Below are 15206 nucleotides of genomic sequence, written 5' to 3'. Positions count from 1 at the left end.
TGTTAGATGGATGTGAACGTAAGTAGTGAAAAATCAGTTTTCCAGGGAACAAGGTGTTAAAAAGAGGATTTGGTCCGATAGAAGGTCCAAGAACAAACTGTATATGATTTCCTATAATGTAAAATCTGGAAACCCTCACATTTGATGAACTGGAACTAGACTTTGCCTGATAAACAATGTCAATGATTAATTTACAGACCACTTGTCTTTTTGATCGATTCGTTGTCTTCTTTGTTTACCGCTTGACTTTCAGCTCAGGAATACACAGTGGAATCCTCATGTAAAAAGCACACAGGTTTTATTGCATATCAATTTCATGTATAAATTCTTCATAGCATTGGAAAGATTACATTTGGTATACATCGCTATTCTACAGAATTATCATCAGTCATCTTTTCAATGAAATTTCTCTAAAGTACATCTTCAATAATCACAAGCATCAAAAGAACTGCAATTTCAGAATTGTTCAATATTATTCTACAATCCTTTATTGTTTTTCATTATGTCTTCTCCCACAAGTCTTTACTTCCGTCTTTCAGAGCCGCCTGCCCAGACGTCTGTAAGGCAGTTCGAGAACTTGAAGTCAAACCTACTAAACCTAACCACATGTACAATAAGTGCATCTACGGATTTATTTTTTTCTTTCCTTTTTTTTTTCTCATTTTTTGATTTGATACACATTTCACAAATGGACATCATTATGACCGCTAAACACGTCATGCACAATATCTTTTTTTTTTGTTTGTTTTCAATAAACATAACAGAGGAGATATACAACTCAGATCCAAACAAAACAAGCACCATCCATTTAAACCCATATTTTTCATTGATTTTTTTTTCTTCAGACGAATGCACCATTGTTTTTCATTCTTTAAAATACTATACAGTCAAAAAGAAACAATATGTATATTTTTACTTCTCCTGTAACAGTGGGGGGAAAAACAGCAACCATGTTCTATTATGCTGAAATATATTTCAGCGTCCATCTGCCAGAATACTTTCTGAAGTTGGCAAAATGGAATACTTCAATGCCTTCGATGCCTTTGCTTCACACAGCGCGTGCTTATTACAGTAGTCCATGACATGAATTATTACATCTAGTCAACCAAAAAAACGTAGCAACCCAAGTCTTTACATTTGATAACCACATGTTGGAAAACATTATGTGTTTCCCATGAATGAGATCTCATTCAGCAGAATTATAAAAAGACTCCTGTCTATAGGAAAATGAGATGATGCAGCAGTCCTAGCATCACACTGCCACCTGCTGTCGTGAAGAAAAATTACAGTGCTTCCGTTAAAGTTTTTTTTTTTTCTTTCTCTCCATGTTGAGCACAAGTGGCTCGTCTACTGAAAGTGGATCTAGTCAGAGAGTTGATCTGTGTTCTAAGCTCTAGAGACGTACGCCTTTATCAATGAATGGCTTGGACCCACGTGATTTAAGTGCTAGTTTGACAATACAGCATCAGGCCAAGTTCTCAAAGTCCCAGTAAATGCAGGATGGGGCCAAGGCAACAATCAACAACAACACTCGCCCCCACCCGGCCCTGCCTCCCGCAGCTATCTACATTTATCTACAGTAAATGACCCATGACCTCCGTGGCACAGTGCCTCCTTTTTTTTTGTAAGATCTCAGAAAGTACAGGGAATATACTCATGATCGAGCGTTTGGGTTTTTCCCCGTCCAGACTCAACCAGAGTTTGTATTTCATGTGTTGGAGGGGCTGACCAGCAGAAATATAATACTATCTGTGGCTTGGTCTACTCTCTCTGTTTTTTGGGGGTTTCACGAGAGCTCGTCTGCCTTCTTGCATGACCAGATGTTCATGCAGATGTGACTGTGGGTGACTTCATGTAATATAGGACATGATGAGGATTTTTTAAAAAGTGTTTTTGTTGGATAAACTAAATTCTAACGTCAGATTTAATATTGTGTCAATGTCTTTCATTCATGACATTCAGAGTGAAGGTTGTCTCACTCTGCTCCACCCAATGCTTCAACCAATTTGAACAAGACCATATTCAGGGTTAAAATGGTTTGACTAAAACAAGAAAAAAAAACACTGCAGGACGTTACAATGCCAAAAAGGGTCTATGATTAACTACGGCTATCTTTCACTATAAATAAAAACAGTTAATTTTGAGGGGTTCTTTCCATTTTGGCACACTAACGCATCCAACGCAGCGGAGATTCAGAATCTCCCCCACGTGGTGATCGGCGTTCATTCCTTCAGCAACGAGAAAAGAGGGATAAAATGACTCTTCTTCATTTTCACTCCTCCAGTCATGATAAAACAACCAGAAATAAATACATACACACACTTCTGAAATCAAATACATAAGAGCGTAATAGGAGAACAAAAGAAACCAACTATGACAGCAAATGCAAGCCCCTTGGACATGAAATGATTGTCAGAGAACAAAACATTTTCTATGGGTTATTTGGCACATACCACTCTTGCTATGAACATCTAGGTTATTTTGTACATCATATGACAATATCATACAATTTTGGTCCTTCTCTAAAAATAATTATATTAACAATTTAGCACTGTGGTGCCTACAAAGAAACAATACTGTGGTATCTAAGAGGAAAGTAAGTAAATAAAAATCGAACAAAACAAATGACGATGAAATAAACAAGCAGAGAGAGACTTCCTCTGTTTTTCTTTTTGAGTGTGATTTGAATTCATTTTCAACGTGATCAAAGTGGGTAACCAATTAGGTGGCTGGTGTTCCCATGACAGCTCATTAAAATCACCAGTTGCTGTGCACATTTAAACATCGAACGCCATTTCCCCACGTAATCATTTAAAAATCAATCAAGAATCAAAACAGTTTACTGCAACTGTATTTCCTCAAGTAACATTTAGTGTGGTGCTGTAGGTGATTCTGCACGTACAATTGAAACACGATCAGTAAATGAGTCACCCATGATTGGTGGGGTGGGGGTGGTGGGGGTGGGGGAACCTGGAGACATTAGTGCACGCGCCCACTATGTTCCCGGTGAAACAGCACCACCCTGTGGACATGCAGTGCTAATGCAGTGCTGATGCTGCAGTGCTTGTAGTAGCAGACTTTAGAGACTTACTAGTCGTTAAGTGTCTTTACGAGAGCCTCGAGCAGCGTCTCTGCCGGAGTGAGCCTCGTGGACTTGGGGAGGATCGGGTAAGAGGTCAGAGTTTCAATGCTGTTGAGAAGCATTCATCATGTCCTTCACATCAACAGGAGCTTCGCAGTGCTTTCTCTATGACAGAGTCTTGTGAGACCCCTCACCCAGGGCCAATCTCAACCCCCTCTCTCTTTTTCCACTCACACACACACACACACTCACTCACACACACAAAGGAACACACACATCCACACAAACGCATTTTTTCTATTTTGAATGTATATGACATTGAATTCTTCTCAGGGCCTCCACGTCCACTCAGTCACTTGTTTCTGTCCATTTACGAAACTGAATGTTCCTCCCACTCTCGCTCCCGCCGCTCCTCTCTCTCTCGTTCTCTGGTCTAGATGTGGTTGAGCGGGTGAAAGCTGCTCGTCTCAGACGGTCCACCTCCCATGCTCAGCCAAGCGTCCAGAGAGTTCTGGGAGGGCGCGTGCAAAGGGTTGTTCTCCGAGAGAGACAGCATCATTGCATAAGCCTGCGTGAGGAAACAGATGAGTTAGAAAGAGGAAACTATGGTGTTATAGTCACATCTGCCCTCTTTTCCTGTGACCTGTCAATACATTTCAGGAATCATTATCACTTACTACTTATTATGACTTGATTTGAGTGTCTGTCTGTCAGAAAACTACTGGACGGACACTGAAACTTGGTGCATGTGGTGTGGGTCAAGAAAGAACCCATTCCATTTTGGATTTGGATCAGGCAGTAGATCCAGGACATTGTTTCACTTTCTTCAACATTGTGAGTTAGAGTGTTTTTTTAAACATTTTCCTTGATTTCTAATTATAATGGATCTTTACTTAAAAAAGCAGTAATGTTTTTTTATTTATTATATTATCCAAATTCAAAAATATATCATCCAGATCAAGTGAATTAAATGTGGTTTCATAAGAGGACTGTTGGGCCTTTTTCATGTGTTTGTCAGCAGGTTTACGCAAAAACTTCTGAACCAATTTCCATGAAAGTTTATGGGGGCAACAGAGAACCCATTACATTTTGGAGCAGATTCGAAAACATTGACAATTCCAGGATTGTTACTTTCTTTAACATCGTGAAAGAGAATTTTCTCAGATTTTCCAGGGAATAATTCATGGGTTTTGATGAAAAAATGTTGCTTATATACAGAACTGATATCGATGAGTGTGGGGCTTTTGGTGAAGCTTGTTTAAATTAAGGCGACAGAGTCCCACTCTAAATACAACCTGGGTTTTCTGTAGCTTTAGCCGTCACCTTTATATCTAATATTAAGATTTTCTGTAGCAACGTTGCCATGTTCCCTGATCTCAAGCTGTAATCACCTCGTGAGGCGAAACATTGTGATGACTTTTCATTTGACTGTTCTTGAATATCACAGAAAAGATAAAGCAGTTAACAGAGAAGATGTTGGAAGGTTAAATGAGAGGAAAGACAAGAGGGGGCAGGACAAGGTACTTTTAGTTGCTGCTTCAAGATCTTGAGTACATTTCTTTTATCAAGCACCTGGAAAAAGACTGTATCCCTCTATCCTTTCTAGAGTTATAGGATTCTGTCTCATCTTTCCTGTCCCTCCATTTAATAGGACATCCAGAAGCCAGTCACATACCTGGGTTTTAGCCTGCCTGTACAATGTCTCTTTCAATGCCTCCGACTCTAGTGAAGTGTTAAATATGTCTTTAACGTCAAAGGGTTGCTCGTCGCTGGCTGCTTTACGGAGCCCATCCAGGCTCTTGGGAAAGCTGGGCAGACCCTCCAGGTCCAGGAGAGAGCCCTCCTCCTCTATACACCTGTACACCGGGGGGGTGGAGGGAGGCGATATGGATAGGTTGACAGGTGGATGGACGGAAGGATGAAGAAACAGATGGAAGGGTAAATGTAGAGGTGGGATGGATGGCGAGTTAATGCAATGGCGCGGGTGAGGAAAATGAAGGAAGGAAGTTAAGAGAAAAGGAGAGCAATGGTTAATAAAAGGGAAAGACAGATAGAGGGAATAAATTGGGAGAAGAAGAAGAAGTAGGAGCAGAATCTGACCTAACATCTGCTAAAAGTGAAATATTGACTTTGTATTTTGGGGTATCCTTACGGGGAATTACATGCCCAGTCCGTGTTTTACCTTTGTCCCTTTCAGTTCAGTGTGTATTGTATGTGTTGTTTAAAAGAAGATGAATACCTGCGAGTGTGTTCATAGCTCATAGCCAGTGGAGCTGTCTCCGTCTCCTCCTCTTCCTCCTCCTCTTCATACACTCCTGTTGTGACGGGGGACGGCGACTCAGGCGCCTCGTCGTGAGACTTCTCTGTCAGGCTGCCTTCCTCCTCCTCCTCATCATCGCCTTCCACTTCCTCCTCCTCTTCCTCCAGCCCCTGGAGCCCGAGCTTGGAGTTGGACAAACTGTGGCTTGGCGGGCGCTCTTCCTCAGCCTGGTCTGATCTACAGAGGGTCAGAGGTCACAGGGTTAATAATGTTGGTAGGCGCTTCAGAAACCACTGACTTTTGACCTCCGGCAAGAAGGTTATGTTTTCACCCGTTTGTTGGTTTGTTTGTTTGTAGTTAAAATTGTGCAAAAACTACTGGACGGATAACCACAAAACTCAGGTGACGGAGGCAGTATTGGTCATGGAAGAGTTCATTAAATATTCTTCCGGATTCAGGGATGTTTTAAAACTCTCTTTGACATTTAACATTATTAAACCTTCATCCTTTTCTTCAGAGAACAATTCATGCATCTTCAAGCCTACTTAGAGGACTGATATTTGTGGATCTAGTGAATTTAAATGTGGTTTCATAAGAGGACTGTTGGGCCTTGGCGGAAGGATGTGCTCTACTGAGTGCCATTCTAGTTCCTGATGAATTACTCTTTGGTTCCAATAAAAAACTCAAACACTTTTGTTTTCTTTCTGTGAAAACAGGTGGGATCTTTTTTACCTGCCAGAGCCCAATGAGTGTTTGCAGTTGTAATACTCATTCTGGCCACAAGAGGCTGAAGTGCACCAAAAGCAGGAGATTTGTTATTTGTATTCCAAACACAAGGTACATTTCATTTTTGGAATATAGGACAAGATGGTGAATATATTCAAAAAATAATATAGTAATGTGTCAGCAAGGTTTGTAACATTACTGCCATATCTTTCTTTTACCAAGAAATATATTTTACTCAGCAAAGGTTCTGATGCCAGACAGACCAGAGGAGTCAGGGGAGGTGGAATATGCCAAGAAAATCCTCAAGGAAAAAGGTCATAAAGAGAAATAAATAGTTTATTTAGCTTTTTAGAAGTGGATTCGAGTGTGAGTCTATTTAGTCAATCAGGAGCAACTTAAGAGAAAATAAATCCTGGCTACTGTATCCAGGATTATAAAGAGATGAGAGAAAAGATTTGTAGACGAAATAAAAAAAAGAACGTCTCTGGTTTTATTGTATCTTTTTGTAATTAATTTATTATCATCAGTCCCCCGACCTTATTTATATAATGAAATCACTGAGTGCTCTTTTTGTTGTTCTACAATGATTGAAAGTGAGAACGTCTTTGAGCTCGTTCTCTGTGGTCTGTGTCCAGGTCTGGGTGGCTGCTGCCATTTCCTGACCAGCTTAAGACATGACTCATCGTTGGCAGAGAGAGAAACATAAATAGTCTGTTGACAGCATGCACAGTTCGACCCCAGTGTCCACCCAAACAACACGGGTGCTGACAGTGTGTGCGGAGCGCTTTTCAAACGGCCCACACATGATTAATTGGTCGGCTCGTCTGGAGCGGAGCAGGAGATGGCCTGCTCCAGTCTGGTTGCTCTGCGCTGCGTAATGGTGGAGCATACTTTGTGTGACTGAGGGAAGACGATGGCTGATCTGCAAACAGGCTATCAGCGCGCCGCCATTACGAGCTGCCATCTGTACATTTTCCAGCCAGCACCCCAGCTCCCCTTCCATCACCCCCAGACCACGATGTCATGGCTCATGATATCATTTCCACTGGGACGGCAAATTTACCCCTTCCATTTTTTGCCACACGGTGGACATTTATCAAATCAGACAGGATCACCTCTGGGACGGGCTGCACAGGGACAGGATTGGGTCACACACAGTGGGTGGGTAAATGCAAGTAGGGGGACTTTTGAGTGGGGGGGGGGTGGAGTTCTCCTCTTTCAATCTGGATTAAATATCACCATAATCAAATTGCAGAGCTGGTTGGCGGGGAAAAAGTCCATGCCTGTGTAAAGAGAAAGAAGCGTAGCTCTGACATAGGGGGCCCTGGGTTTTGTCATTTAGTCTAAACACGTCAGTTGGGTGTTTGTGTTAGCGGGCTAGGAGTACGGGTATAGCCGGTGGAAGGGGGAAGAGCTCCATCATCAGTGGATCTCCTAGATAAATGCATCAACCCCAGTCCCCCTCAGGGTGAAAACTGCCAGCCGCCGAAGCCCCGTCCCAGACCAGGAACCAGCTCCAACTTTTAGATTTATTCAAACCATAGAGCTCAAGCCACAGCCTGGATCCTTGTTCCAGCCCCAACTATGACCCTGATAACTGTCCAGAGGAGACAAATACCGAGAGACAGAGTCCATCAACATTGCAACGTTGGAAATATCCATGTGCATCTTAACAACCCCCGAACTCTTTCGCTTCACAATTCCCACCCTGAGACCAGCAGTGCTACCTCTGCCTCTACAACACCCTTGGAAACGAGTCAGACAATGTTTTCATATTTAAACTCCAGCGACCAGGGACTTTTATTTGGACTGGCTGTGATGTTGACAAAAGGTTTTTTTTAAAGGAGGAGAACAACATTGTGAAGGCGGTTAAGAGCGATTAGAGATAGTCGTCCGTGAATGTGTGTTTGCGTTCGGCGTTTGACTTCAGTCACTCAGAGGGAGAATAAACAGTGGGCCGTCTGGAGGGAGGACAGAAAGCATAACACTTAGGCTGAATTACAGATATTAAAATGTCAGGCCAGTTTGTTGTGGATGAGACTCAGTATTGATCCCAGATGGCAGAGGGGCTAAATTGCCACTGGGTCTGCTGGCCGTAATGCGTGTTGACAAGAGGGAGGAGGGGGTTGATGGAGGAAGAGGCAGACAGAAAGTGAGACGACCAGAAAGGAATTCACATCCTGAATGAGAGAAAAATGAGTGTGTAGAGTGAAGGAACGAGGGCAAACCACTGAGTGAAAGAGGAAAAACACGTTCATCCTCCTTTTCTTTCACCATGTCTTCTTCTAAAGTATTTGAGGACTCATAGCAGGAGATTGACCTTTTCATCCACTGTTCGGTGTAAATCATAATTTTACAAGAAAGTTCTTGTTTTTAGAGTGAAAAAAAAAAAAAACACTCACAGGATCACCAGTCCTGCCAGGTTTTGGTGAGGACAATTATTTATCAACTACAGTCAGCAGGTCTAAATTGCGGCTCTCCGCAAAGACGCCAATAAAGTTGTCGGAAATGTGTGAAACTGGAAAATCTTTGATAGTTCATATTAGACTCAATTCACAATTTTTACTAGAGTAGAACTCAGTAGAGCACATACCTCCACCAAGGCCCAACTGTCCCTTTAAATTCAATCAAACTGCCCCAAATTTCACACACTTATAGAAATCAGATCTCTAGAGTATCCTGGATCTGCCCCTTGATTCAGATTCGCATGAATTTATTTAAATGCACTCTTCCCTGACCCATATCACAACCACCAAGTTTCATAGAAATCTGTTCTGCTGTTTTTGTGTATTCTTGCTGACATACAAACAAACAAACAAATCAACCAACACACAAATGGACAGTAGTGTGTTTAAATAGAAAGATGCTAATATTTGCTCTGTTTAAAAAAAATCAAAATGCAAACAAAATCAACCTATTTTTTTTCATGTTGTTGTAATACACCTATGCACCGAAGGAAAATGAGAAAAGATTCACGGCTGCAGGAGTTAAGGTAAATTGTTGATGATTGCAGAACAGCTGCAAAAATAAATAAAAAAAATTATTAAAATAAGTTTCTGTCTCATTTGCAATGAATTAACTGTATTTTAATGTATTAACTAACCAACTGTAACTACTGTTGCTATATTTGTATGTTTTATGAAACTGGGACACAGCCATGATGATGCTGACTACTGCCATGCATCTTCAATCCACTAGAGGGCGCTGTGCACTAAGCACTAACATGTATTCTGGGGAGACGGAAGGGGCTGCAGACCTCTGAGCACAGCTGTTGTAAACACTGTGTTTTCCTGTATATCCATATATGTTTGGACCAAATGTCCCGATAGGATGTGACGGAAGAAAAAGTGAGGTCATGTGACTGTTGTTACTTCTTTGGAGTTTGCACTGAGGCTAAATTTAGGACGAGGTTTGGGTAAGAATTCGAGCTTGGAATTAAGAGTAGAGGGGGTATGGTTCTGGATCAAATGTAAATCACTGAAGGGCTTTGCAGAAATCTTAACACTAATGTGGTTTGTGCGAGCGTGTTCCTTTTTTTGTTACCTCTTGTCCATGGAGCTGGAGGCCTGGTTCATCTCACTGTTGGAAATAAAGTTGCGGATTTCTGAGAAGTATGAGTCCTCCTTCTCGTCTAAAAGTGCATGATTGTCTGGCTCGGAGTTTGGCGAGGAGATCGTGGTTCCTAGGTTGGAAAGCATCCCGGACTGTTGGCTCACTGTCGCAGACACACACACACACACACACACACACACACACACACACACACACACACACACACACACACACACACACACACACACACACACACACACACACACACACACACACACACACACACAGGGACATGCACATCAGACACACATCCAAACACAGAGGGATGATTAGTTTGATGATCATCAGACATGCATAATAGATGAGTATGAGGAAAATGCAAAACATCATGAGGGTTATTATTATGAACATTATTCACATTGTGATAATAAATCCAAAAAGCTGAGATGTGCAATTTTTTTCCCCTCTTTTGGTTAAAGAAACAGTTTCTGGAATCTTGTATGAAAAATAAACTGTGGCTTAGGACAAAAGACAGAAGGAAGACCTTTGTTTATTTTTGTACATGCATCTTCTCTAATTCCAGGAAATATAAAGGAGAATACCACAGTTACACATTGTACCACAGTTAATTGAGAACATGCACTGAGGTATGTGTGTTTGAGACCAACAGAGACTTGAATTTAAGTATTTAGATATTTCTCTGTTCATCCAGCAACTAAACTCATAAGGGACATTATCCAGGAAGGACTGTGAGACTGCATTGATTCCTAAACAATAGATGTGATGTTTACTTCTGTCCCGTTAACTCCCCCCCCAGGTTGTCTCGCTCATAAGACAGCACCGGCCCATCCCTCTCATACAGTCTGAGCTGATCAGGGTTTACTGCCGGCACCCTGCTGAATATTCAGGCACGCTCCCACACAGGAGATGCCCAGTGTAACCACAGTCTTCCACTGTTGGCCAATGTGCAGTCAAACTCAAACCCTGCTTTAGACCTCGTATTTAGGTAACATTTATAGGTTTAGAAAAATATTTTCCCTTCATTTTGTTTTGAAATCTTTTCCCTTTCTTACAGATTTTATAACATTGGTCTTGGATGTATCTCAGTGGTATTTAAGGCACTGTGTAATTTACAAAATATAAGAATATCCATGTTTATGTTGAAGTTAAGGAGCCGGCCGGAGCCAGGCAGTGTTTTCTCAGTCTATATCTTTGCAGTATACATCGAATAATTATAGCAGATGCTGTTGTTTACTTCAATATGACTCAGAATTAAGAATCTGTTTTCAGCTTCTAATTCAGGACACATCAGGAAACATCTGGTCACTCTGCCAAGAGGAACTTGCTCATGAATTGCCTCCTATTAACGAAGTCACGTCAAACAATAGAATTCTTTGGTATTTGATAAAGTCAGTTAGTACATTGGTGCTGTCACACCGCGTTTTACGGCTCCGCTGTGAATGAGCTGCACATGTGCTCAAGCTTGTTTCATTCAGGTGTCATTTTGCATTTAGAAATGTAACATGGTTGTCAAGCACAAATCACTTGGATGTAAGTGCTCAAACAAGCAATCACTCAGTACACAAAACTTTCTCTTTCCATCCCTCCGCGGGGGCATACGTCCATGACGGATGTGAAAAAGGCTGTTTTTGGCAACGAAGTGGGAAAAACGAGTGTGAATTCTTGAATTAAGCGGTTTTCCCTCTTTAAATCCTCCACAACACCAAACGAAACATTTACTGAGGTGTAGATTTAAAATTTCCAAATGAGTAATGCAGACCATTTATTATTCAGTCCAATAACGCAACACAAAATACTAATTCTAGTTTCATAACTGCATTTTGCAGCTCTCCAAGTCTCACTTTACTCTGAGTCAACTGAGTCATAGATGTTTCAAACTGACCAGGAATGTTCTCGTGCTCGTGCTTCTTGAGATGGCGGTCGAGGTTGGTTTGCTGACCAAAGCAGCGGTTGCACAAGTGACACTTGAAGGGTTTCTCCTTGTTGTGGATGTTACGAACGTGGCGTTGAAGATTGGACGAGATGCTGAATGAGCGGTCACAGTATTTACACCTGCCAAAGGAGAACAGAAGGATAATGAATGTGGTTGTAGAGAGAAGCGGAGTGGCACAGGGAGCAAGGACCAAAGCAAATAGAAGGGTTACTGGTGATTTTATTATCTGGAGGTGAGCAAGTAACTTCATGAGGCTCGGTTTTAAATGGTTCTTAAAGAAAGGGCATATTGGTCTTAGACATTTAGAGGAAAACAACTTGGAAAATCTTTTAGTAGCTCGAATGATGGGAAGACTGAATACAAACACTAAAAATCGAATGATGTCGACTACATGTGGTTTTTTAGAACAAAACTTTAATTATGTTTTTTTAATGTCTTCATTTTTTTCCTCAACAGATGCAGTGCATCTGTCAACTCAGAGCATCAATAACAATTTACCATCTAATCCTGGTGCTCTTTTATCCCCAAAACAGAATATTTATGCTACAACTCAAATTTATCTGCTATTTTAAAAGTATCTTAAAATAGCAGCTTACACGACTGAGTCAGTCGTCCATTATGACTTAATGAATGTAACTGTTTTTTATGATGACATTAACAAGTAAAGAAAATATACTGTTGGATTTCACACTTCTGAGCCACTTAATAAAGCTTGTATTGGAATCCAACACAATAGATGAGGCAAACTGTGATTTGTGAATATGGGTGATACAAATAAAATTTGATTGATTGATTGATTGATAGATAGATAGATTGATTAATAGAATAGAATAGAATAGAATAGAATAGAATCAAATACCTGTAGGGTTGTTCCCCTGTGTGTGTCCGCAAGTGTCTGGTGAGGTTTGCTGAACGAGGGAAGATTTTCCCACAGTACCTGGAGCAGAGAAAGGATGGATGATAATCAGTCAATAACTCACAAATCCCACAGTTAGATCTGTTTCAAGATGTTGTCTTCTGTGACATTTTTACTCCTCTTGTATTAGATCAAGGTGTTATCAAGAGGAGTCATGTGTTAAAGTAGTGTGAATTAGCATCGACACAAACAAAATACAAAATAGACAATTTCACACTGTATGTCTTCATTTGAATTAATATTTAATTAATTTAAAAGAAAACAACTATTCAATTTCTCATTTTATATATTTTACAATTGTGATTTATCAAATGTTTGGCTTTGAATCAGTCCCTGATGCAGGTTTAGCACTGCAGCTGTGTGCCCTCTATTGAGCGGCCCCCCAGCGGCACTGACCTGCAGGCGTAGCGCTCCTTGCCCTTGCGGAGGATGGCCTCTGAGAGGGAGGGTGGTGGTGAGCGGAAGTTGAACAGTGGATGAGCTGAGTGTTGCAGTGAATTGGGCGGTGCATCAAGTTTTAGAGCACCAAAGCTCTCCAGCTTCTCTGTCATGGTCTCCATGGCTGACATCTGCGGGCAAGGAACATGTGGAGAAAAAACAAAAAACAAAAAGAGGAAAAGGTCAAGATCAAATATATGAGAGATTTTATTATCATACCATTACACCTAAATAGAAACCACTGAAGGGTGTCTGTGTGTGTTTTAAAGCGCAAAAAAAACAACATTGAAAACAAAGACACAATGTCAGAAATAAAAACAGGGAGCGAGGGAAAGAGACAGAGAACGGAAGCAGTGAGGAAGCTGTATATCAGAGGTTAGCCTTGTTGTTTGTTCTAAAGGCGAGTCACCTCCATGACCTGTAACACATTCACAAATGCTCAAGTACCATTTCTCCAGTGCGCCTCCTCCACACACCCTCACCTCCAGCCTCAACCAGCGCTTTGTTCTCCCCATCCTACTTTCTTCTACCAAAGCTACTGTGGCAGACTGGCAAACTGGTTAAATGAGGCATTCAAGGGCCCCACGATTGGACCCTTACAATAAAGTTTGAGATACCCCCAACCGATAGCGGCTTCCCCTCCCCTAGAAGCTTGCGAACAAAGGGGGCCAGTTATGTAGAAGTTTATTTGCCAAAAACAGCTTACATCCTTCCTTTTTTAGTGAATACGGGACGGGAGAGACAGGGACAGACACTCTGTCTCGACGTGTTTATTCGCAGTCTGAGAACGGGTGGAGCGGCGTGATTCCATCATGAGACTGAATTAGAGGTGGCATTGTGTTTGGATCACAGGGGGAATCACAGCTGAGACACTCCGATAAAAGACCTCTTTACTCGTGGGCCTGTGAAAACGTTTCATCACAGGAATATCGATCAGTTCTGAGTATTGATTTACAAACACTGATAAGCTTTATGAATTAAATAACTGACACAGAGTAAATCATGTGGCTTGACATCCTCTCCTTTGTGTCACATTACAATCTCTCAGAGACAACCAAGGTCACAGGTATTTTCCCAGAAATTAAAAGGCAAAGAATTGTGGCTTCAGTTCTGAATCCATCCGTCCAATGAAGAACATAGTGTTAAAGAAGATTGTGAGCAGGGATGATTGTTGCACTCAAAGCACATTTTTCTTACACCTTGTGTAAAGGCATAACTACACACATAAGCTTGTATGTAAATGTCCTATATGTTAATGCATGCTCATGTGTAAATGTATCTGTCTGTATGTGCACCAAATGTGTGTATTGCAAAGTAACAGTTGACTGAGGACACAGATTTCCAGGTCAGATTAAACCGCTTCCCCAACGAGAGCCCCCCATTCTCCTGGACACAAACACAGGATGTCCTTGATGGACACGGTGCTATTATCTAGCCAGCCAGCCAGCCACAGAGAAAAAAACTTGGAGGGGATTGAGTTATTAGTTGGCCTGTGGGCTCTCAGCGCATGAAACAATGCCACGACTAAGATTAGCATGGCCAAGAGAGGTACAAATCAAACTGTTATTATTCTTTCTTTTATTAATACTATCATTCCTTGCAATCAAGATTTGCAGAGGCCGGGGAGGGCCCAGGGACAGTCGAACAATGTGACTGATTATCAAAGGGGCTGCGATAACAGACTGTGTCTTCTGAAAAAGGTAGAAGTGACGAGGTACACAGGCGCCATTTGGTAAACAAAGGAAGAAATCATACAGAACCCTTGAGAAAATAACATCAACACTGTGGAATGATGGTGCATAGGGCCCTATCAATTCAGGTTGCAGCGGCGTGGGAGGCAGGAGTGAAGTATTTTCACATAATACATGGTATGAACATAATAGTTGATAGCATCTGGGAGTAATAAGCCTATATGTAATACCTGGAGTCAATTCCCCTGTTTGGTATTCCCTTGCTGTAGTTTTTGTTCAAAGTGCATGTACCACTTACTGTTTCTAACTAAGATTACGGCAAGCACCTTCCTAGATTTGCAATGTGTGATTGTTTGTGTATGTGCGTGTGTGTGTGTGTGTGTGTGTGTGTGCGTGTGCGTGTGTTGTAATATTACCTGTGGGTGGAAGAGCGGCGGTGAGGGCCTGAGGAACTTCTCCTTCAAAGCTCCAACGGGGTCAAGTAGCTTCCTCTTTTCCACCCTGCTGGACCAACAACAAGGCGGGGGGGTTACGTACCAAGGTCAGGTTCAATCACACACTAACCACCAACCTCTACCATCTCCAAT

General features: G+C 41.6%; 1 protein-coding gene across 6 annotated transcripts in view; it reads right to left on the bottom strand.

Annotated features, from left to right (window-relative positions):
• Positions 1-281: 281 nt before the first annotated feature.
• The window catches only part of prdm16 (PR domain containing 16), a 180118-nt gene continuing 165193 nt past the window's right edge, over positions 282-15206 (bottom strand). For 5 of the 6 annotated variants that reach the window (XM_035159791.2, XM_047340398.1, XM_047340397.1 and 2 more), the window contains 7 exons: positions 15036-15123; positions 12887-13059; positions 12434-12511; positions 11524-11693; positions 9612-9783; positions 5322-5579; positions 282-3650 (listed from right to left, as the gene is read on the bottom strand). In XM_035159791.2, coding sequence (XP_035015682.1) covers positions 3638-3650; positions 5322-5579; positions 9612-9783; positions 11524-11693; positions 12434-12511; positions 12887-13059; positions 15036-15123 — 952 coding nt within the window. In that variant the 3' untranslated portion in view covers positions 282-3637. The remainder of the gene's footprint in view (positions 3651-5321; positions 5580-9611; positions 9784-11523; positions 11694-12433; positions 12512-12886; positions 13060-15035; positions 15124-15206) is intronic. The other variant, XM_047340396.1, reaches the window with a different exon arrangement.

Source organism: Hippoglossus stenolepis, chromosome 6, assembly GCF_022539355.2.
Source record: "Hippoglossus stenolepis isolate QCI-W04-F060 chromosome 6, HSTE1.2, whole genome shotgun sequence".
NCBI lineage: Eukaryota > Metazoa > Chordata > Actinopteri > Pleuronectiformes > Pleuronectidae > Hippoglossus > Hippoglossus stenolepis.
Note: the sequence above shows the minus strand (reverse complement) of the source record. Positions and strands in the feature narration are given on the sequence as shown.